The 25,000-nt window shown below is 39.8% G+C and overlaps 1 protein-coding gene across 4 annotated transcripts in view; it reads right to left on the reverse strand.

The window, feature by feature from the left end:
- Positions 1-5,765: 5,765 nt before the first annotated feature.
- The window catches only part of LOC142347847 (uncharacterized), a 118,415-nt gene continuing 99,180 nt past the window's right edge, over positions 5,766-25,000 (reverse strand). For all 4 annotated transcript variants that reach the window (XM_075398980.1, XM_075398982.1, XM_075398983.1 and 1 more), the window contains 2 exons: positions 19,913-20,070; positions 5,766-6,964 (listed from right to left, as the gene is read on the reverse strand). In XM_075398980.1, coding sequence (XP_075255095.1) covers positions 5,877-6,964; positions 19,913-20,070 — 1,246 coding nt within the window. In that variant the 3' untranslated portion in view covers positions 5,766-5,876. The remainder of the gene's footprint in view (positions 6,965-19,912; positions 20,071-25,000) is intronic.

Genomic DNA, 25,000 nt, shown 5'->3' on the forward strand with positions numbered 1-25,000 from the left:
TTATGTACACGGAGAACAAAAACACAGCAAATATTGTTCCCTGGGGACCCCCGCTTAAGATTTTTGAGAAATTCGAGTAAATCTCTGCAATTTTTACTCTCTGCTGTCGATCATCCAGATATGAAGCAAAAAATTTCAAAAACTTTTCATCAAACCCAAAACGAGCGAGCTTTTGAAGCACAATATTAAAAATAATCGTATCAAAAGCTTTAGCAATGTCCAAGTAAACTGTTATCGGGAATGATATTTCGTCTAAAGGTTGATATAAGTTATCACAATATATTAACAATTGGGTTACTGCTGGATGTTTTTGCCGAAAACCATTTTGAGCAGTGCAAAGCTTCCTTTCGAACGTCTTCTTAATTTGTTTGTGAACTATTCTTTCAAAAACTATAGAAATTGTACAGAGCATTGCCATTGGTGTGTAGTTTTTAATTTCCACTTTGCTACCATTTTTGTGATGAGGACGCACGTGTATCTTTTTTCAAACTTTGGGAAATGTGCAAGCGTTAATAATGCAGCTAAATATATACAAGATACAATTTATAACGTACGGCGCTGAGGCTTTAAGGAGTGATAGTGTTATTTGATCATAAAAGTTGGCACCAGATTTAATTTGTTGTATTTCTTCTAGCACATCTTTTGCATTGAATGTGATATCGTCTAGAAAAATCTCTGGTTGAGCTAATTCATGCACAACAATGTCAGAATTATCTTCGATAATTACTGAAGAAAAATGCTCGTTGAAACTTTCCGCAATTTGCTGAGAACCCATTATATCTTGGCCTCTATATTTCATTTTCTTGGGGAAAGTTTGCTCTTGGTTTAGTCTCCGCAAAAATTTGTATGCATTGTTGTTTGTTGAAATACAGAAACCACCGATAAAATTTTGTTTGTCCTTAAGAAAGGATAAATTAAACTCCACCTCTAAATTTCTAAATTCCTCTGATCTTTTGTTTGTTTTTTGCTTAGCGTCTTCAGCTTGTTCTCTATGTGTACACTATAGGAAGACATATAAGATGGTGCGTCAAGCCGGCGTTTTGTTATACGAGGTATTGACCTTTCACAAGCGTTGTAGAAAATCTGATAAAAGCAATGTAGCAAGTCATTGGGACATCTGTTTAACATAGTGGGCATTTCAAAAGGAGAGATGAATAAGTGCCAATCTGCCTTGTGGATGTTGAGTTTTCGGAAGAGAGGCTTTTGTTTTTTTCAAATGAGTCTGACAGAAATTTCTGCTATGAACAATTTGTGATCTGAGAAGGAATCTAGCCTCAACCACTAGATTACATTGCTCCAGATTTTTGCATAAAAAGATGTCGGGACAACAGCTGGAGTTGAGGATTGAGCAAAGGTTCAGAGCATCTATTTCTTTTATCAAAGCTTTTTCATATTGATTACTACTAGAAAGTGTATTCCAGTCAGCATGTGAAAAATTTACATCACCATTCAAATTTATCAATTTTTTCTGAGTACTGGAGTCGAAAAGTGACTCCAAATTAAAAAATACTATACTTACTAAACTTCGTAAATCTGTATCAGAAACCCGGTATTTGCTGTTTTGTGGAGGGTTATACAAGGTGATGATTATTAATATAATGTCGTTCAGGAGATAAACAGAACATGACAAAAAATCAAAGTCTGTTTCAATTTCTGCTGCTTGATTGAAACAAAAATTTGTTTTGTGAGCAATGAGAGTACCACCGTGAGTTCCAACTTTTCTATTTCTTCTGGACTGCACAAAATATTGCCGATTTAGGAAAATTTCTGCATTTCTTACTTCATTTGTAAGCCATGTTTCAGTTAAGCAAAGTATGTCAATATTATGTTCCTTTAGTAAATTGTAGAGTTTCATTCTGCGCTCAATTGTTAAAATTGAAGGGCAGTTCAATAAACCTATCTTCAGTACTTGTTTTTCCTCTAGTCATGATTGTGAAGTTGTTTGATGACCTATCTTCTGACATGTTTCTTCTACTGAGAGAGTTATGTCCAAGCGCTGGTTTTCGACGAACAACGCTCCTGATCTAATTTGATTTCTGATCTGTTAATGTTTAGTTTTTGCGCAAGTTTGAAACGATAGTCAGGTAGCTTCTTTTCTTTCTCCCAATCATCTTTGGATAAGAAAGTTTTCACAAAAATAATTTGAGCGTTCAATTTTTGATTCGAAATCAGGAGCAGTTGATAGCTCTAAGGATTAGTCAACCTAACTACAATTGGACGTGTTCTTTGTGCTGCTTCATCGAACTTCCTCAGCCGGAAAACATCTTCAAACATAATTTTGTCAATTCCACAAGTTTGTGCAATCTCTTCTACTTTTTTCTTTTCGTAGCTGATCAGCTCTACAAAAGAAGTTGTTCCCGTATCATCTTTGGGTTTCTCAACAATTCCAAAAAGAATCAATTTGTGTAGGTTTTCACTCTTTTGAGTTTGATTTTTGTCATTTGGTGTTTTTGAGGGGAGTTGTTTATCTGTTTCGCAAATTTTTGAATTCATCTTTGTGCAAACATTTCATATGCAATCGCGATTTTCAGTTTTGAATGATTCTACTTCAGATTTCAAGTTGCTTTTCATATCCTCAATTTATTGAGATAGTTCGTCTTTAAAGTTTGACTGATCTTGAGGAATCACGACTTGATTTTGACAATGTACACATGTCCAAAAACATCCTTTAATGTTCCTCAGTGTCCTAAAATTTTCCTCTGACAGGTCTGTGCAGTTAACAAGGAACCATTTGAGACACTTGAAGCATTGTATTGCAGTACAATTGTTACTACATATACCGCATGGAAAATCTTCAGAAGACGCTTGTTTTTTTAGAGCCTTTTTTGTGAGGCATGTTTTTTAAACTGCCCAGTGGCACCTCACGGAACCTGGGGAAGAAACTACTTCTTTAGGGATGCCTCAATGCTACAAAACCTTTTGGGTGAACTGTTCTTCTTTTTAAAATCACTAAAACAACCAAATAAATGGAATGATCTAACCGGATATATTGAGTCCTTTTTTAGCCTCAGAGTGTTTTTCCACCCCAAAATAACATTCAGGACGCAAAAAAAATAAAGCTTTCTCGTTCTGAACTTTATGATAATTCTTTGATATATCAGATCTTTTCTCAACGCTTTTCTTTAGTAAGGCAAAGCTAGCGCACGTGCAATTTTGATCAAAATTGTAACTCCATTTTTGAGGTTGGGGGGGGCGGTTACGGATGATACGAAGAGAGGCACAGGTATTATGGCGAGAGGACTATTTTAAGACACAAAGACCTGTTTATGTGGGCGATGAATTTTTCGTTTAACTGGCGTGGGCTGCAGTGAACACCATTGAACGAGACGCCCACAAACTGCGTAAAAGCAGATAGGGGCTGTTTGAACTCATTGGAACTGATTGCTTGCCCGTGATTAGAACTAAAAAATTGAAGCACGATTTTTGAAGCAGCTCATTGGTCAGAGTCTACTCAGATCAGTTAATGGAAATTTGCCTTCCATAAAATGAAACATTTATGGCGCCCTTCCAAACATACAAAGAACATAAACGTATTTGTGAGGCTTGATATATGGGCAGTTCTTTGGTTAGTACGGTACCTTATATGGTCTGTTTAAAGGCAAGTATACAAGCTCGTTCAACCCGGGTTGTCATTTAATATAGTTCAGCGGCATACATTTTTTCAAAACTCTGATCACGAATCTTTTTCGACGGGTTAAAAACTCATAAAAACGAACAAGATGATGCAAAATAAGGAATGATTGCGTTTTTTCCGGAAACTTTTAAATCCTGGTTAAAAAACTCTAAAAGAAAGATGATTTTATTGCGCTCAGATTAATAATAATGCAATTGTTTGAAATAATAACAATAAATTCGACACTGATTAAATGCTACTCAAGTGTACTATCTTTTAAACATCATAGTTTTTAATGTGATACCGAATTAAATGTGGTTATAAGCAAAGCGGGGGTTTATTTCCGTGGGTTTTTCCGAAAGCGGCGGTAAACGTTGTGGGGGGGGGGGGGGTTATTTCCGTGGGTTTTTCCGAATGTGGCGGTAAACGTTGGGGGGGGGGGGTGGGGTTATTTCCGTGGGTTTTTCCGAAAGCGGCGGTGAAAATTTGGGGGGGGGGATTATATAGAGTAGTACAGCTTTATGAGTCGACTTTAATCTTGAGATACTACTTAGTATTACATTTCAAAAAATTATAGCAGAAAGGCTATGTTTTTCTACAATGTTTTCGACTTGATTTCGACAATATACACATGCCCAAAAACATCCATTAATGTTTCCCCAGTGTCCTAAAATTTTGCTCTGACAGGACTGTGCAGTTAACAAGGAACCATTTGAGACACTTGAAGAATTGTGGGCTTAATGCAGTACAATTGTTACTACATATACCGCATGGAAAATCTTCAGAAGACGCTTGTTTTATTTTAGAGCCTTTTTTGTGAGGCATGTTTTTTAAACTGCCCAGTGGCACCTCACGGAACCTGGGGAAGAAACTACTTCTTTAGGGATGCCTCAATGCTACAAAACCTTTTGGGTTAACTGTTCTTCTTTTTAAAATCACTAAAACAACCAAATAAATGGAACGATCTAACCGGAAATATTGAGTCCTTTTTTAGCTTCAGAGTGTTTTTCCACCCCAAAATAACATTCAGGACGCAAAGAAAAATAAGCTTTCTCGTTCTGAACTTTATGATAATTCAGGCAAAGCTAGCGCTCGTGCAACTTGGATCAAAATTTTAACTCGGTTTTTGAGGTTGGGGGGGGGGGGGGGGGGGGGGTTACGGATGATACGAAGAGAGGCACAGGTATTATGACGAGAGGACTATTTTAAGACACAAAGACCTGATTATGTCTGCGATGAATTTTTCCTTTAATTGGCGTGGGCTGCAGTGAACACCATTGGACGAGACGCCCACCAATTGCGTAAAGGCAGATTGGGGCTGTTTGAACTCATTGGAACTGATTGCTTGCCCGTGATTGGAACTAAAAAATTGAAGCACGATTTTTGTAGCAGCTCATTGGTCAGAGTCTACTTAGATCATTTAATGGAAACTTGCCTACCATAAAATGAAACATTTATGGCGCCCTACCAAACATACAAAGAACATAAACGTATTTGTGAGGCTTGATATATGGGCAGTTCTATGGTTAGTACGGTACCTTATATGGTCTGTTTAAAGGCAAGTATACAAGCTCGTTCAACCCGGGTTGTCATTTAATATAGTTCAGCGGCATACATTTTTTCAAAAGTCTGATCACGAATCTTTTTCGACAGGTTAAAACTCATAAAAACGAACAAGATGATGCAAAATAAGGAATGATTGCGGTTTTTTCCGGAAACTTTTAAATCCTGGTTAAAAACTCTAAAAGAAAGATGATTTTATTGCGCTCAGGTTAATAATAATGCAATTGTTTGAAATAATAACAATATATTCGACACTGATTAAATGCGACTCAAGTGTACTATCTTTTAAACATCATAGTTTTTAATGTGATTTTGAATTAAATGTGCTTATAAGCAAAGTGGGGGTTTATTTTCGTGGGTTTTTCCGAAAGCGGCGGTAAACGTTGGGGAGGGGGGGGGGGGTTATTTCCGTGGGTTTTTCCGAAAGCGGCGGTAAACGTTGGGGTGGGGGGTTTATTTCCGTGGGTTTTTCCGAAAGCGGCGGTAAACGTTGGGGGGGGGGGGGGGTTATTTCCGTGGGTTTTTCCGAAAGCGGCGGTAAACGTTGGGGTGGGGGGTTTATTTCCGTGGGTTTTTCCCAAAGCGGCGGTAAACATTTTTTTGGGGGGGGGGGATTATATAGAGTAGTACAGCTTTATGAGTCGACTTTAATCTTGAGATTCTACATAATATTACATTTCAAAAAATCATAGCAGAAAGGCTATGTTTTTCTATCAATCGCCTGTCTAAACGGTTTTCTATCAATCGCCTGAGAAGGCCTATTAGTTCTCTGTTGATTTTCTTTTTCGGAGTTATTCGAGTTAAGCGAATGGGAGGATTCGCCCCGTTCTAACAGTGGAGTCGGTGGAATTACAATCGGAGTTGGTGGAGGCATTCCACCATGTCGAGATTCACTCGACTGCTCTTCGGCTAAAATGTCTAATTTTTCGATTAACTTTTCGTGTTCAAATTGCGGAGGCGCAAGCATGTTTGTAGATATTATACTTTGTTGTGTTGTCTGTCGTTTTTCTAAACTTCGGGTAGAATGTGCTCGTTCTTGTTGTTTCCGCCGCTCGGTTATCTCATCAACCTCGTCAATGTCGACTTGATCAACGTCGTCTGAAAGCACGACTCGTAACAATGCACTGCCTTTACGGGCCGAGTCGCTGCGACCTGAATCAGTGCTAGCCGACGTTATTCGGCTCTTTTTCATAGAACTGCTGCCGATTCTCTCGAATTCGGATTGTTGCCGTTTCTCCGGTTGCGTTGCCGGGCGATTTTCGGGTACATTTTGGTCTGATTCTGCTGTTCTTATACTAGGATTTTCGATATTCGTATCAGAACTTTTAGCAACTTTCTTTTCTTTAGTCGGTGATTGGTCGTCTTTTCTACGATGTGATTGGCTCGTTTTACTGCGCTTTTTATCTGCATCATGTTTGCTTTCAGTAATTTCTACTATTTTTTCGGTAGGTTTGGTAGATCGTGACGGTGAGGTATTTTCACTATTTGACCGCTTGCCTTTTTTACTCGTTGGTTTTTTGGTCTCAGAAGTTGTCGGAGGCTCGACAATTTTGGCTCCAACTGCTGGGTAAAACTGTTCTTTCTCGGGTTCCTCTAATGCACCACCTCGTTCGTTCTGACTAGTCGTGGGTCGTGATCTTGTGACTGAGACTGCAGTTCTGGGCCGTGATTGGTTGATAATTGTGTGTACTGAAGAGAGATTGTATTCTAAGGGGACGGCTGTTGACGATTGGCCAGTACTCGGTCTGGCACTGCTGGCTCTTGTGATTGGTTGTTTATCACAGGGTTCTAAAAACAATAAGGGTGATTGTTTTTGTTGCCGTGTGATTGTTGTTGTTGTCAATACATAAAGGTGTCAGGACACTGGCAATAAAAGCCATCCAATTTACAAAACTTTGCAAAAACATCAAAAACTGTTGATTTTTGTTTATCACTCATCTTGTCAAAAAGCTTTGAACAACTATTAGTCTGCAAAGACTGCTTAATTCGAACCTTGACATTGATCATAGCGGCCTCGAGTTTTTCAGATCATCAAATTGAATCCACGAACAAAAAAGTTGTCAAAAACAATCTTTTATTTTTCTTCTCTCCAATAGTTTAATGAGAAGAGTTTTCCGGAATGATCAAGTTTGTACCGAATCGATAGAGCATAGAAAATTGTTGAAAAACTTTTTGTTTGTCCCGGAGCTTCGAATCAACACAGGCTACAAACACTGTTATTTGAAGAATTTTTACGGATTCCAGTTTCATGTTAGCAACCAGTGCACTGAAAAAAAATCGACCTATTGATGTGCCCGTTAAAATAATTGCGCAGATCACTACCAACTAAATCCTGAAAATTTTTATCGGAGATAAAGTAGCAAATTTTCAACTTATGACCAAAGTTCTCATGGATTTTAAAAAACAGGAGGCCTCAAGTTATCTTTTCTTGTTCAGTTAAATTTGGCCGATTGATATATTAATCTTAGAGAATTGTGATTGGTATCCTTAGAAAGCCCGTTCAGCGTAGAATACGCAATTAAAAAGATTTTTTTTAAAATTTGGTTTTTTCTAGGCCGTTATCAAGGATCAATTTGTTAATTTTGTTAATAAAGTGCCATTGGTTTCGCCTAAAGACCCAGAGGAGGTTTGATGACTCTTTTGATTCGATAGTTTTAGCTTCGAAATTAAAATTTTATCCAATTTTTGCCTTTTTAATCAAAAATGTTACCAGATGTGTCTTCGGTCCACATTTTTTCCGAAGCTGTCCAAAGTACAGACATCAAACAGCTGACAAACGTTTGAATCGATTCAAAAGAAAGCTAGTTATATCTCCGCTTCTCTTATGAGTGTTCTGGAAATGAAATTTTGACGTTTCTTGCTAACCGAAAACATTCATTATGCGAAATGAATCTTTCAACTTTGATATTTGACTTGAAATTTCGTTGCCAACACATCTATTTTGGTTACAATGGGAAAACGTGGTTGTTATCAATGAACGTGTTGAATTATGATGGCTAGTTTTGGTCTCTTCCTGGCTTTTGATATTCAAAAATATTATAATACCCTAGAGGCAATGTCTTTTTCAAAAACTAATTTAACAACTTGACTGTTTTTTTCTGTGTTTTTACTGAACAGAAACGTTTTCAATCAAAAATCAACTACACACATCACATTTTTTTTGCCAAATTTCAGCCTCACGATCAAATATTATGTTTTAGGTCAGAATTTCATGGTTTCTTAAAAGTGTTTTCTTATATTCGAATTGATTTCCTGTGCTTCGCCCACATTTGTTGTCCTTTTTGCAGTCTCAGGACTGAGTATCAAAAAAGACTCCCAGGCTTCCCTAAATGGTTTACTTGAACCTAAAAATTGCTTTCAATTGACATCCGATGGCTTCTCTGTATTTGAAAATAATTGTTTAAAGAAAGTCTCAGCCATTTTTGAATTTTGCTTATTATTTCGAAATTCTGTCACCTTGTTGCTTAGTCTCCCTGAAGACGATTTGTTGCGTCGTCCTTCATGAGATTGAAAAATAAATCTTTAATTAAATTTCTTCTTCATGTCAACTCTTTTCTTAGAGGTTAATTTTCTTAATTATTGGCTCCATTGCTTCGAATTTTTTATCAGGTTTGGACATTTGCCCATACTGAAAGTTGTTTTTGTTGTCTTTTCTAATTATTAATATAACGACAAGTCACCAAAAGTTGGAGGGAAAACGCCTGTGTACATATATAATGGTTTCCTTGAAAAGCGTATGATTTCAATGGCTTCGAGACCGTTTTCTTGAAATATATACCGGTTTCTTCAAAAGGCAATTGTACTTTTGGTTTCTCCTGGAAATTTTTAGCTTATTACAGTTCTACTACATATTCTGGATAGTGGCAGGTCTAAAGACAAAATCAATCGGTTTTCATGTTTCGCTGCAATGCTATTGGTATTAATGACATTCAAAGTTTTATTTTAAAAACTTTGACTGGCACCTTAAACTCTGCCAGTTTCCGTTTGTCTTTTTGACAATTTGTATCTCAGGTTTGTTAATGACATCTCCCATCACTTCTTGGCGGAGCAATCTATAATTCTCCCATTTTTTAATGTTGCAGCTCACGATTCTATGGCTTTGACGACATGTTGTTTCAGAACTTTTTTAAAGAGTTTTTGGTACTTTGCTTGTCGTCATGCTTTCTTGCCTTTTTTGCACAGATCAGTTAAAACCAGGGAAAATTGATCTTAAAAAATACCTCGTTTAAACAGGCATGATCCCTTCGATAGACATCTCATGGTTTTAAAGACTCCAACGATATTGTCTATGTAATATTGTGTTCTGTCTCTACTCGTTGTTAATATATTGTCTTAAGACCTAGTCTTACGACCTAGTCACCAATTTAAGGTACAATTGGCCTGCCATGAAGTTGAAAGAATTACCGGACTTAATATAGTTGAAATTAGGCCTTTTAAATATTTGAACTTTGATTTAATTCATTTGTAAAAATTTCATTAAAAATTTTTTCTGTTTCCCATATAATGTTTTTGTGTCGTAATACAACATATATGACGGCTTCCGTTAGCTTTGATTATGAGATCAGTTAATCATATCTAAAGGTTTAATGAATAGCTCATGGTTTTTCACGACTGCTACAGCGTTTTCTCCCCAATTTTATTTGATTACATGATTATTAGGTAAATCTGTCAATTTTTTTAGTCCTATGAAAAATTTTGGATAATGAGAGATCTCAACGGCTACCCGTGTTGCGGTCAAAACTCAACAATGTATTAGTGTTTGGGATATTTATTTTTTTTAAAATTTGTTTCGAGGTAATCCCTTTTTTGAGTGTTTAATCTTTATTTTTTCCTATATTGTGGTCAAACGATTCACATCTTGCATCATAAGGCTACTTGCTCATCTTGTATATTTGATTTCAGCATCCATGATTTATAAGCAAATATTTGATTTGTGCGGTGCTAAGTCCATTGTGCTCTTTTGTTTATGTGCGCACCGCTGTCTATGTTTATCTTTCTGTCAATTCCTCTCTGATTGTTGTTTGTGTTGAGACAATAAAAGGCTGCCTCCGTACAGAAGTTTGGCTAGTTCTAATATTTACTGTATGTAACCCCACTAAAATGTACACTTGTCGATGATGCGAACACCATCAGCTCTAAAAGTGTAATCAGAACAATCAGAAATGTTTTACTGCTCAACTGTTTTCAAGTTGTGAGCCAATTCAACCAAAAAGGATTGAATTAGAGACAAAAATCTCTCTTGAGTTCGGAACCGACCACGTTTCAAGCTCGAATTTTTTGCTTACTAAGGCGATAGTTGAAATTTCGCACAACTAAAGACCACTGTTGGTACTTCATGCAATTGGAGCCGCTTTTTTCGGTTTTTCATTTGGTTCCCAGAATTCGACCGCTAAAGTTATAAACCGTTGGCAGACACTAACTTTACATTATAGAGTTCTGTCAGCCCATGAATTATACATTCCTTTACCAGACGTCTACTAAGTTCTTGTAGTGACCCTAGAGACGTTGTTAGAAAGTGAACCGAGGTCGGTGTAAAGCCTACTCTGTGGATTTCGCAGCCGTTACATTTGGTCCGCTGACCCGGACTTGATTTAGTTTATTACTATCCTTGGTTACTTTTTTTAACAGTTTAATTTTGCGAACATGTTCAAGATGAAAGCTCCCAACGATTCTGCGAAAAACAAAGTTAAAAGAACTCTTACCTTTAGTCCCTCTGTTGCTAATGTTCCTATTCTATCTTCAACTCGTACTTACACTTCAATTCCTACGCAACAAAAGCCAACCCTACACATTACTCGCAATCAATTGCTCGGAGAAGTGCGCCTCAGTTCTCATTGGCGAGTCTCAATTCAATTGTAACCGTAGTGCGAGATGGATACTAGTCTCTCCGAAAGCGAAAGGACACCGTTGCTAGTCTGCTTCAAAAAGACTGCCGGTTGACAAGAGCACAAAAAGAGTTTCTGGTCTACATCGGTGAGAGTTGTATAAAAGAATAGAAGTTTTGTCTAAGACTGGAGAAATACGCAGAAACTGAATATGCGTACCCACTGTCACTAAGTATCGTGTCGATAAGAGCCGACTTCAATGCAGACCGAAACGCCGTCGTCGGACTCCTGGAAGTCAATAGACGAGGACTACCTACAACAAGGAGAGCGACAGGAGTTCAATTGGCAAACACGGTGCACAGTACTACAATGCCAAACAGCGATAGCGAGAAAAAATACCTGCAGTTGGTTCACCACGAAGAAGCTCGAATCGACTTTAAAACCACAAGTGGAGAAAGTTGTGGACACTATTACAACACTTACTTCAACTGCAGATGACGACCACCTCTTAACAGCAAATGAAAGTCAAGTCGCATCTACTGTTTCGGTCACGAGCGCCGTTACTACTATTACTCCAAGTAACGAGGTGCCATCTCGAGAAACATTGAGTTCGGATTTCGGGTTGAGTTTGTCTGACGAGAGGCAGATACAAACGATAAAGCGACAAAAAGCTAGACAAGAAAAGGTGCACAAGAAGTTTGAGCAGCAAAAGCGAGAGCTCGAACAGCGAATGTTTAGTCTGGAAGAAGAACAGAAGATTAAGTCTTTGCAGGCTGAGCTAGATGGCAGCTCGGATGAAGAGGCATCCGATCCTGAAAATGAATCAAATTCTAGTTTTGTTGATCAGGATGACGAAGAGACTCTGAAAGTCGATGCAGAACAGTATCATACAAATAAGTTTGCGGAGAGCTTAAAAGTTTCTTCACTTGAGAAGCGTACAAGTTTTGTTGCTCCCACTAGAAGCTCTTTTTCTGAGATGTTGAATGCAACTAGATCTCAGTTTAGTAGTACAAGGATTTTTGACAATCCTTTTGAGCACGAAACGAGAATACCGAGCACACCTTTAGCTAAAAAGGGAACTCGGCCAATCAGCACCTTTGACCCAATGACCAGCAGACCTATGTTACCTTGGGGAAGCACAGGGTTTCCACATCAGCGAAGCATACCCAAGTTAAAGCTACGAGAATCTGATAGTGATCCTCTTGATTGGCCAGAGTGGAGTGGAATGTTTCTTGCTACGATCGATAGCAGTTCACTGACTAAAGACGAGAAGATGGGCCATTTGAAGACACTTCTGTCTGGAAAAGCCAAAGTGGCAGTCAGTGGAATGGGCTACACTGGAGCCATGTACGACCAAGCGTGGTCTACTCTGGTGAGAAAATTTGGTCAACCACGCCATATTGTCTCCTCACAGCTGAGCAAGATTCAAAATTTCCCTCAGGTTAAATACAATGATCTGTCATCACTTGTAGTGTTTGCCAACGCTGTGGCAGCCTTTGTCAATATCCTTCAACAATTTGGGTATTCAATTGATCTGTTCTCATTGAGTGTGGTTTATCATGTGGTTACAAGTGGAGGCACAAGTACATGAAACGTTACTGAGCCGTGGGTCTCAGCAGCAAAAGTTGGAGTCTTACACAGGACGAAACTTTAAATCAGACAAAAAACACTTCAAAAAGTTTGGTCGGTCAAGTGGATTGACACTTAATGCGGCAACAGAACAGAAAGACGATGCTTCTTGTCCCCTGGATAAGGGCACACACAGGTTTTGGAGCTGTGAAAAGTTCAAAAATGTCTGTTACCGATCGTTACAGTTTTGTCAAAGACAAGAACCTTTGCTTCTCATGTTTAAACGGCAGTCAAGCTTCTCGAAACTGCCAGCAGAGTCGCAAGTGCGGCATTGATTGATGTGAAAAGACAAACAACAGATTGCTTCATACAACGAAGAATCAAGAAGCAATTACTAACGAGACAAAAACTGAAATTGACAACACGAACGTTACAAGTAATGCAGAGTCTGTGTGCGGCTTAATGCAGATAGCTCTGATACGAGTATTTGGAAACAATGGTTCAAAAGAAGACGTTTTGGCCGCTTGCAATACAGGTTCAACTCAGACCTGGGTAGATGAAGAAGTCTTCGAAAAGCTAGATTTGGAAGGCCGAGAAGTGTCTTTCAATGTAACAAGGATTCACGGAACTCAGCTGCAAACCAGCAAAACTGTAGACGCCAAACTTGGGCAGGCTAACAGTTCAAGCAGTATTGCGGGCACATTCACAATTTTCAGTCAAAGAAATCTCGAAGTCGGTAAAAGTGTCAATGACGTGACAACAATGAAAACTCAGCACCCTTATCTGAAGTGGGTTAGCTTTAAGAGCATTGACTTGAAAGTTGTTAAAATTATCCTTGGTCAAAATGCGTATGAACTGATTCGTCCATTAGAGTGCAGGAGTGGCGGAGCGAACAAAACATGGGCAGTTCGGCTTCCATTGGGATGGACGGTTAGTGGTCCGGTAACCATAAGCGATTTGCGATCTGGTGGTGCAACATGCCACGTAGCCTCTTAAGCCGATGTTGAACTAGCAGCATTGGTCAAGAAGTGTTGGGACATGGAGTCCTACGAAACATTAATGGTGGCCGACAAGCGCAGCAGTGAGAACAAAATGGCAACGGAGACTCTTCAATCGACAACCAAGTTCAACGGGCTTCGATATCAAGTTGGACTTCTTTGGAATGGTGAGCAAATCAAGTTGTCTAACAATTTTCCCGCAGCATTAGGCCCACTGCGAAGCCTTGAAAGAAGGTAGAGTAATGACCCGACCTAGCTCAGAGGTGCAAAGAGACCATCGACTCTGACCATCGAAAAGGCTATGTCTCAATTCTGAGTGCGGACGAGTTAGTTGAAACACGAAATGTGCCAGTCTGGTATGTGTCACATCATCCTGTACTTAATCGAATTGAGCCTGGCAAAGTCCGACGAGTGTGCAATGCATCAAGCAAGTTTAAAAGGTTTTCTTTAAACGATGTACTTTTAACTGGACCCGACCTCCTGGCAAGTCTAAGGGGAATACTTGCCCGATTTTGAGAAAATGCGGTTGCATTGACCGTTGATATTGAGGAAATGTTTCTTCAAGTTGAAGTTAAGCCTGAAGATAGAAAGTCTCTGCGGTTCTTGTGGCATAATGAAGACGGAGAAGTGGTAACCTATCAGTACAATCGACACATCTTCGGAGCAAAGTCTTCGCCTACTTGCGCCATTTATGCTTTGCAGAAATGTGCAACCGACAACTCAGAAGAGTTTTATTTCGCAAGTAGACTTACGTTGAACAACTTCTATATGGATGACTTATTTGTCTCTCTCTAGATTCAAAACAGACCGCTGTCAAGCTGAACGCCGACTGGACGGAGCGCTTGGCCCGAGGAGGTTTCAAGCTGAACAAGTGGGCTACAACTTTTGATGAAGAGACTACAAGCGACAAGAATTTAACCACACTCGGGTTAGAGTGGGACAATACGAAAGACACGCTGAAAGTCGAGGAATGAACTTTGAACCATCTACTACCGGGACACAGCGTGAAGTTCTTTCAGTTTTCTAGAGTGTGTTTGGCTAATTGGGTTTTCTAGCCCCTTTCGTTATTCGCGGGAGAATAATTTTGAAATCGATATGGCAAACGAAATTCCAACAATGGGATTCAGTCATTGCCGACGAACTGAACGAAAAGTTCGCCGAATGGGTATCTGAACTTAATGCAGGAGAAGCTTTTGATGTACCTTGTTGGTATGGAACATCAGATAAAAGTATCAAAAACCAACTTCATGTGTTTAGCGACGCTTCGGAAGATGCATTCTGTGCAGTGGCTCCATTGAGACACCACACCGTTCCCAAGCTGGAACTTATGGCTGCAGTCACTGCTAATAGATTGAGAAATTCAACTGTGACAGACCACACACTTCACTTTCATGAAACATTCATGTGGTCTGATTCAACTACAGTCATTCAGTGGATTTGATCGAGTAGTGAAAAGCAGCCAACATTTGTTGTAAACAGAGTTGCAGAAATTCTCGATTCATCAACAGTCGATGAATGGCACCATGTCTCTGGGTTGAATAATCCCGCCGATCTGGGTCTAATCTTTGATGAAGTTGGAGAAAGTGACTGGACAAAAGGGCCCCGATTGGCTCAAATATTCAATTGTCCTGAATGAAGACAACTCTACTCCAGCGGAGCAGAACATGGAGGTGCAAGTGTTTAATGCAGAAGCCAAAAATTATTGAATAGTCTCGGTTTAGCCAAATCAACCGCCTGAGGCGAACTGTCGCCCACATCTTGACAATCAGTCGGTCAGGTGCCAACGTGGACAATTTGTTATCTTCAGCTGAAAACGCGATTTGGAAAAGGGTACAGCAAGAAGAATTCGCGCTTGAGAAAGTCAGTTGTAAACGAAAAGACAACGGTTTCTCGAACAGTAGCAAGATTGCAAGTCTTGCACCGTTTCTCGATGTGAATGAACCTATAAGAGCAAAGGGCTGCTTGAGAAAAGCAAACCCTGATTACAAAACTAAGCAAACTGTCATTCTCCCCAGCTAGCACGAAGCTGTTCAGCTGTTTCTTGTTTACCAGTACAAACTGTATCATCATGAAGGAGTGGAATACGTACGCAGAATGATACAAAAGAAGTATTGGATATTGGGACTACAAAATGCATTAAGAGCAGTTAAGCATAACTGTGTGAAGTGCAGACAATTCGGTGATAGTATTCCTCCACAAATGAGTAATTTACCCATTGATAGAGTGACACACAGCGTTAAACCGTTCACCCATACTGGAAAGAACTACTTTGGTCCATTTGATATCAAATTGTTCCGGAGAACAGTGAAAAAAAGGGTCTCTTTGTTCACCTGCCTGAGTGTTCGAGCAGTTCATTTGGAGCTAGTGGATAGTCTTGACACAGCTACATGTCTAGATGCAGTTGACAGGTTCATCGCGAAAAGAGGTGAACCCGAGTCCATTATTTCTGACAATGGAGCGAACTTTTTAAGAGCAGCAAACGAGTTCAAGGCCGCCTTCACGGATTTGAAGAAAGATGAAATTACTGCTAAACTCGTTGAAAGAAAATTTGAATGGATCTTCAATCCTCCAGGTGCACCACACTTCGGTGGCGTCTGGGAAATTTTAGTGCGGTCATGTAAAAAAGCGATGTACAACATACTTGGTAATACAAGTTTGAAAGAAGATACACTCAGAACTGTACTTTGTATAGACGAACAGTTGCTTAACAATAGACCCCTGACCGCAGTGAGCAGTGACGCTAGTGATCTACAACCTTTAACGCCAAATTACTTTCTTGTGGGCCAACGAAATGTTCATTGGCCAAACGCCTTCTTCTCTGGAACACACGCAGGATTCCGAAAGCTATTCCACGATCAACAGGACATCTTGACAGATGTGTGGAAGCGTTGGAGTATCTTCCCACATTGCAGCAGCGCAACAAGTGGTCTAAAGACGAAATCAGGTCCCATTCCGTTGGTAAATTGGTTTGGATCATTGACAAGGACACTAAGCCCTTCAATTACCCAATGGGGAAAATAGTAGAGCTGTTCAAAGGAGATGATGATGTTGTCAGAGCAGCAAATGTAAAGACAGCAACAGGAACCTACAAGAGACCCATCGTGAGATTGATACCAGTAGAGAGTGACCGCAAGTGATGTTATTTTTGCTTGATCAAAAACTGGGCCGGCTATGTTGCGGTCAAAACTCTACAATGAGTTAATTTTCGGGATATTTGATATTTTTTAATTTTTTCAAAATAATCCCCTTTTTTGAATGTTTAATCCTCATTTTTTCATATATTGTGGTCAAACGATTCACATCATGCCTCATAAGGCCATTTGCTCATCTTGTATATTTGATCTCATTATCCATGATTTATAAGAATATAACTGATTTGTGCGGTGCTAAGTCCTTTGTGCTCTTTTGTTTATGTGCGCACCGCTGTCTATGTTCATCTTTCTGTCAAGTCCTCTCTGAGTGGTGTTCGTGTTGAGACAAAAAAAGGCCGCCTCCGTACAGAAGTTTGGCTAGTTCTAATATTTGCTGTATGTAACCCCACTAAAATGTACACTTGTCGATGATGCGAACACCATCAGCTGTAAAAGTATAATCAGAACAATCAGAAGAGTTTTACTGTTCAATTGTTTTCAAGTTGTGAGCCAATTCAACCATTAAGGATTAAATTAGAGCCAAAAATCTTGAGTTCGGATCCGACCACATTTTAAAATCGAATTTACTGCTTACTAAAACGATGTCCGCGATAGTTGAAATTTCGCACAACTAAAGACCACTGTTGGTACTTCATTCAATTGGAGCGGCTTTTTTTGGTTTTTCGTTTGGTTCCGAGAATTCGACTGCTAAAGTTATAAACCGTTGGCATGCACTAACTTTATTTTATAGAGTTCTGTCAGCCCATGATTTATACAGTCCTTTACCAGACGTCTACTAAGTTCTTGTAGTGACCCTAGAGACGTTGTTAGAAAGTGAACCAAGGCATGTTTAAAGCTTACTCTGTGGAGTTCGCAGCCGTTACAACCGCAAGGAACCAAAAAAGAGCCTAACCAGTACCTTCAGTTACAAGCTAATGGTTTTTTCACTTTGACATTGTTTTCAAAAATACAAACAAATTTTCAAATTTCTTCCTTTTGTTCTTTTTCTGTCTGCTTGTTACGTATTCTCAGTAAGGACTGGTAACCAATTTTTTAGGAGACGGGTCATGCTAATTATTTTTTTTGCAAACGCACATTGCCAAACCTCCTTGTTTTATGGTGTAAAACTTAAAAATTATTGACATATTCTTATATCCAATTTCAATTCAATTCAATTTTTTTGCTCAGTAAATCGGATGCCCTTTATGGAGATACCCTCTTAGAAAAACAAACAATTTTTTCCTCTTGAGAGAATATGATTTCAAAAAAAAACAAGAAAATGACGTAGTTACATAGTGAACAGGGACAGTTCACAAAACTCAGAAACGAAGGAAAGAAAAAATAAAATGGTACCTGTGAACAACGCGATAATAGACTAAATTACCGAAACAAAAAATGTGGGCAATCTTAACAAATTATATTGTTCCATATGAAAAAAAATCCTTTGGGTATGTAAGAAACGCTTTAACAAAAGCACTATGCATCACGCCTAGACAATGATCATTTGTGCGAATAAGGGACATAATTTTGACTAGTGTAATACGTTTGCGAAAAAACAATTGTTCACAATTGTTTAAAAGCATTTGTTGCAAAAATTGAGGTTGAATACATCAAAAAACCATTGGCGACAAATTGCAATTTTTAAGCAGAGTGAACTATGGATTACAATGAAGGCCAGTAAACTTGTCTTTGACTGAAGTTTTTGACAACGCAAGCAAAATTCAATATGTAACAGTACTGAAAATTTTTTTCAAATTTTCGGACAGGAGAGGGTATTTAATCAATGAACTCAACCAGTTTCCCAGTCAGAGATTGAAACAACTGCAATTATGCGCCATTAGAGCTGATGTTCTAGCTTTCGAAACTATTTAGTAGAAAGAGAACTGACAGTGATATACGAAGTCAATTTACAACGCACCCACGCAAAAGGTCTTTCGAAAATTGAAAATTAGCAGAAAATTGGACATCAAATTAGCATGACAGTTCAATTTTGTTGTCTATTTGTCTACCGTAATCATGAAACTGTGTAAACAGATCAGATCCTTAAAAAACAGATCACCTATACAACACAATTGTTGTTGTAAATAAAAACAAATGTCCAGTCTTAAACAGAACGTCGTTTTTTTGCTGGAAATGATTGAAATATTGTGTAAAATCTTCTGATTGAAAAATTGTGTAAAGGCGTGTCCCCGGATGGCAAAGGGGATGCTCCTAACCACAATTTTTAAATACCAACAAAAATGGTTTTCATTATTTGTACTTTTATTAGAGTGCTCTTCTTGGAGGCCTGAAAATTATCACAGTATTTGTAAAACTTTGTATACGTTATGCAGAGTACAACTTTGTATACTTTATGCAGAGTACTGAGAGACATAGCGTACAGGTACCCTATATATAACTTAGGCTACTACTCCTTGACGTATCAGGTTATATTCGGGTTGAAACGAAACCAATGACCCGGTGAAACTTTTAATAACGAGGGTCAAATGCCTTGTTTTAATATGCTCAAGCGTGCATGTTTTTCATTCCCCATTACGGTTTTTCTACGAACAGAACTATCCATTACGTCAGCAGTCCTATAATACTACCCATTTTTGAACAGTTTACGAGATAGATGGTATTATAGGACAACTTACGTAACAAGCAACTGTACTATTGGACTGTTGTCGTAACTGTTAGAATAAATGACTAGTTTTACTTGCGATACTGCTTTATATACGGATTCAAAATTCACGAGCCTGTAAATTAGAATAATAAAACCATACAGCCCAAAATATTTTTTGCAGTAAAATATGGCTGATAAACCAATGAAATTTAGCTTTTTGCGATTGGGTATAGAACCCCATGGACGTGATCGAAGTCAGACTCGGAGCTTTCACCGTGACACAAAATGGTTGAGCACGCCAGTTAAGGCGCGAGTCATAATTGCTTACTTTTATGGACAATTAGCTAAGATTGGAATTTAAAAAACTGAATACGGTACAAAAACCAACAGTGTTGTATCCCACACTGAGATGACGTATGAGGACGCTTTTCGATCAAACATTCGGACCGTAGTTACAGACGATGGATAGCCGGAGTAAGTTGCGAAAAACTAGTCAGGGTACTTAATCATGTCTAGTGAGCGGTCACTTTGGTCAGAGTACCATTCGCAGGAAGTTCCTGTTTTGTATCAAAAAATGTCTAAGCAAATTCAACTTTAATTAAGGTTACCGGAGTCTATGAGCTCCTTGACAGATTCGTCTTCGAATAAGTCACCAGATACAGCTCTGCCCAATCCATCTTTACTGCTACTCATTGACTCTTTGTTGTGTTGTTTGTTTTTGCCTACTACAGAAGTGGCTGCCGTTATGGGTCTGCTTTCTTGTGACCTAAATTGCATTCCAGTTATATATATATATATATATATATATATATATATATATATATATATATATATATATATATATATATATATATATATGTGTGTGTATGTGTGTGTATGTGTGTGTGTATGTTTGTGTGTGTGCGTGTGTGTATGTGAGTGTGTATTTGTTTGTGTGTGTATGTGTGTGTGTGCCCGGGTTGAAGTCTCTTTGATTTCATACAAGGATCATATATGATTTCATACTGTCCATACTTGATTTCTTAGTACGATCCTTGTATGAAACCAAAGAAATCATATATGATCCTTGTATGATTACCAAGAAATCATATATGATCCTAATACGAATACCAAGAATCATACATCTATTTTTCGAAAATCTTTAACCATTTATGTTTTTTGTTTTTATTCGGTAGGGCATCACCTATATGATACCCCGGCATCACATTGTGATCCGCAAAAAGACCCTATTGTACAATATCAATTGAAAGTTGGGCACAAAATAAAAGAGTAAGTCCAAACAGATAACAAAAGTTTTGACATACTCTGAAGCCAGTTTATACATATAATTGCTAATTTATAAAAAAAAAATTAATCAAGAAAAAAATTGCATATCACGTCAAATTCGTTTTCTGAATACGTTTTAACCACAAAGTTATTCTTTTAGCGCAAACAAAAATCAAATGTGGATTGCAAATGCTATATAATAATTTACTAAGTCCTCTGACTACATTATACGAGAATTTGCGGCACCAGTCAATGTATTATGTGTCATATATGGCCTTGTATGATATCTACGAAATTTTTTCAACTTCAATGGAAAATCAAAATTATACAGTTTTTAGTCTTTGAATTTTTTTGTATGATCCCTGCATGATTTCTAGGAAATCATATATGGTCTTTGTATGACTATCAAGAATTCATACAAATCATATATGAGCTAGTAAGATTACTAAGAATCATATATGACCTAGTACGAAATCAAAGAAAGTTGTATGATCGTTGACCCGGATGTTTGTGTGTGTGCATGTGTGTGTGTGTTTGTGTTTGTGTGTGTGTGTGTGTGGTTGTTTGTGTGTGTATGTGTGCGTGCGCGCGTGTGCGTGTATGTGTGTGTGTTTGTGCATGTGTGTGTGTGTGCTTGGTCCGTGTTTGTGTGGGTGTGTGGGAGTGTGTGTGTGCGTGTGCGTGTGTATGTGTGTGTGTGAGTGTGTCGGTATGTGTGTCTGAGCGCGCGTGTGTGTGTGCATCTTTGTGTGTGTGTGTGCGTGTGTGATTGAGTGTGTGCGTGCTTGTGTGTGTGTGTTTGTGTCGGTGTTTGTGTGTGTCAGTGTGTGTGTAGGTATGTATGTGTTTGTGTGTGTGTGTGTCGGTGTGCGTGAGTGTGTGCGTGTGTGTGTGTGAGTATGTGTGCGTGTGTGTGTGTGTGTATGGGTATATATGTGTGTATGTGTGTTTGTGTTTGTGTATGTGTGTGTGCGTGTGTATGTAATTGTGTGTATGTATTTGTGTGTTTGGCGCGTGTGTGTATGTGTGTGCGTGCGTGTGTGTATGTAGATTTTGTGTGTGTGTGCCTGTGTGTGTGTTTGTGTGTTTGGTGTGTTTGTCAGTGTGTGCGCGTGTGTGCGTGTGTGTCTCTGTGTGTGTGTGTCAGTGTGCGTGTAAGTGTGTGCGTGAGTGTGTTGGTGTGTGTCTGTGTGCGCGTGTGTGTGTATGTGTGTGTGCGATTGTGTGTGTGTGTGTTTGTGTGTGTGTGTGCGGTTGTGTGTGTGTGTGTGCGTGTGTGTGTTTTTGTGCGTATATTTTTGTGTCTGTATGTGTGTGCGTGTGTGCGTATGTGTGGGTATTGGTGTGTGTATGAGTGTGTGTGTGTGTGCGTTTGAGTTTGTGTGCATGTGTGTTTGTATGTGTGTGTTTGTGTGTGTTAACGAAAGTGTGTGTACGTGTTTTTGTGTTTGTGTGTATATATGCTTGTGTGTATGTGTGTGTGATTGCTGTGTGTTTGTGTGTGTGTGTGTGCGCGTGTGCTATTGTGTGTATATGTGTGTGTGTCTGTGCATGTGTGTTTATGTGTGCGTGTTAGTTTGCGTGTGTGTGTATGTGTGTTTGGCTTGTGTGTGTGTGTCTGTGTGTGTATGGGAGTGTGTGTGTGTGTGTGTGTTTGTGTGTGTTGGTGTAAGTGTGTGTGTGTGTTTGTGTGTGTTTGTGTGTGTGCGTTTGTGTGTATGCGTGTGTGTGTCTGGTTGTTTGTGTGTGTATAGGTGCGTGCGCGCGTGTACGTGTATGTGTGTGTGTTTGTGCACGTGTGTGTGTGCGTGTTTGTGTGCGTGTGTTTGTGTGTGTGTTTGGTTCGTGTGTGTGTGTGTGTGTATGTGTACGTGGTTGTGTGGGAGTGTGTGTGTGTGTGTGTGAGTGTGCGTGTGTATTTGTGTGTGTGTGAGTGTGTCGGTATATGTGTGTGAGCGCGCGCGTATGTGCATCTTTGTGTGTGTGTGTGTGAGATTGAGTGTGTGCGTGCTTGTGTGTGTGAGAGTTTGCGTGCGTGTGTGTGTATGTGTGTATGTGTGTGTATGTGTGTTTGTGTTTGTGTATGTGTGAGTGCGTGTGTATGTAAATGTGTGCATGTGTGTGTTTGGCGCGTGTGTGTATGTGTGTGTGTGCGTCGTGTGTGTATGTGTGCTTATGTGTGTGTGTGTTGGTGTGTGTGTCGGTGTGTGTGTGTGTGTCAGTGTGTGTGTGTAGGTATGTATGTGTTTGTGTATGTGTGCTTATGTGTGTGTAAGAGTGTGTCCGTGTGTGTGCGTGCGTGTGTGTGTATGTGGATTTTGTGTGTGTGTGTGCCTGTGTGTATTTGTTTGTGTTTGTTTGTGTGTGTTTGTCAGTGTGTGCGCTTGTGTGCGTGTGTGTCAGTGCGTGTGTGTGTGTGTGTGTGTGTGTGTGTGTCAGGGTGTGTGTGTGTATGTGTGTGTCTGTGAGTGTGTTGGTGTGTCTCTGTGTGCGCGTGTGTGTATGTTTGTGTATGATTGTGTGTGTGTGTGTGTTTTTGTGTGTATGTGCGGGTGTGTGTGTTTGTGTTCGTGTGTGTGTGTGTGTTTGTGTGTATGTTTTTGTGTCTGTATATGTGTGTGTGTGCGTGTGTGTGTATGTGTGTGTATTTGTGTGTGTATGAGTGTGTGCGTGTGTTTGTGTGTTGGTGTGTGCATTTGTGTGTGTATGTGTGTGTATGTGTGTGTTGAGGAAAGTGTGTGTATGTATGTTTGTGTTTGTGTGAGTATGTATGCTTGTGTGTATGTGTGTGTTTGTTTGTTTGTGTGTGTATGTGTGTGTGTACGCGTGTGCTATTGTGTGTGTATGTGTGTGTGTCTCTGCGTGGGTGTGTGTTTGTATGTGTGCGTGTTTGTTTGCGTGTGTGTGTATTTGGCTTTTGTTTGTGTCTGTGCGTGTGTGTGTGTTTGAGAGTATGCGAGTGTGTGTGTGTGTGTGTGTGTGTTTTTGTGTGTTTGTGTGTGTGCGTGTGTGTGTATGTGTGTGTGTATGTGTGCGTGCGCGCGTGTGCGTACTTTTGTGCGTGTTTGTGCACGTGTGTGTGTGTTTGGTGCGTGTGTGCGTGTGTATGTGTATGTGCGTGTGCGTGTTTATGTGTGTATGTGAGTGTGTCGGTATGTGTGTGTGTGAGCGCGCGCGTGTGTGCATCTTTGTGTGTGTGTGTGTGTGATTGAGTGTGTGCGTGCTTGTGTGTTTGTGTCGGTGTGTGTGTCGGTGTGTGTGTGTGTCGGTGTGTGTGTGTGTGTGTGTGTGCGTGTTTGTGTGTGTGAGTGTGTGTGCGCGCGTGTGTGTGTATGTGTGTGTGTGTGTCTTTGCCTGTGTGTGTATGTGTGCGTGTTTGTTTGCGTGTGTGTTTCTGTGTGTTTGGCTTGTGTGTGTGTGTGTGTGTCTGTGTGTGTGTATGGGAGTGTGCGTGTGTGCGTGTGTGTTTAGGTGTGTTTGTGTGTGTGTGCGTGTGTGTATGCGTGTGTGTGTGTGTGTGGTTGTTTGTGTGTGTGTATGTGTGCGTGCGCGCGTGTGCGTGTATGTGTGTGTGTTTGTGCACGTGTGTGTGTGCAAGTTTGTGTGCGTGTGTTTGTGTGTGTGTTTGGTCCGTGTGTGTGTATGCGTATGTGTGTGAGTGTGTGGGAGTGTGTGTGTGTGTGTGTGTGTGTGTCTGTGTGTCGGTATGTGTGTGAGCGCGCGCGTGTGTGCATCTTTGTGTGTGTGTGTGTGTGTGTGTGTGTGTGTGTGATTGAGTGTGTGCGTGCTTGTGTGTGTGTGTGTGTCGGTGTGTGTGTGTCAGTGTGTGTGTAGGTATGTATGTGTTTGTGTGTATGTCGGTGAGCGTGAGTGTGTGCGTGGGTGTGTGTGTGTGAGAGAGTGTGTGTGCGTGTGTTTGGGTGTATGTGTGTATGTGTGTGTGTGTGCGTTGTGTGTGTATGTGTGCTTATGTGTGTGTGAGAGTGTGTCGGTGTGTGTGCGTGCGTGTGTGTGTGTGTGTTGATTGTGTGTGTGTGTGCCTGGGTGTGTTTGCTTGTGTGTGTGTTTGTGTGTTTTTGTGTGTTTGTCAGTGTGTGCGCTTGTGTGCGTGTGTGTCAGTGTGTGTGTGTGTCAGGGTGTGTGTGTGTATGTATGTGTCCGTGAGTGTGTTGGTGTGTGTCTGTGTGCGCGTGTGTGTATGTGTGTGTATGATTTTGAGTGTGTGTTTGTGTGTGTGTGTGTGTGCGGGTGTGTGTGTGTGTGCGTTTATGTGTGCGTGTTTGTGTGTGTATGAGTGTGTGTGTGTGTGTTTGTGTGTGGATGTGTGCATTTTTGTGTGTATGTGTGTGTATGTGTGTGTTGGCGAAAGTGTGTGTATGTGTGTTTGTGTTTGTGTGTGTATGTATGCTTGTGTGTATGTGTGGGTGTTT

This window comes from Convolutriloba macropyga, chromosome 10, assembly GCF_964194025.1.
Source record: "Convolutriloba macropyga chromosome 10, txConMacr16.3, whole genome shotgun sequence".
Taxonomy (NCBI): Eukaryota; Metazoa; Xenacoelomorpha; order Acoela; family Convolutidae; genus Convolutriloba; species Convolutriloba macropyga.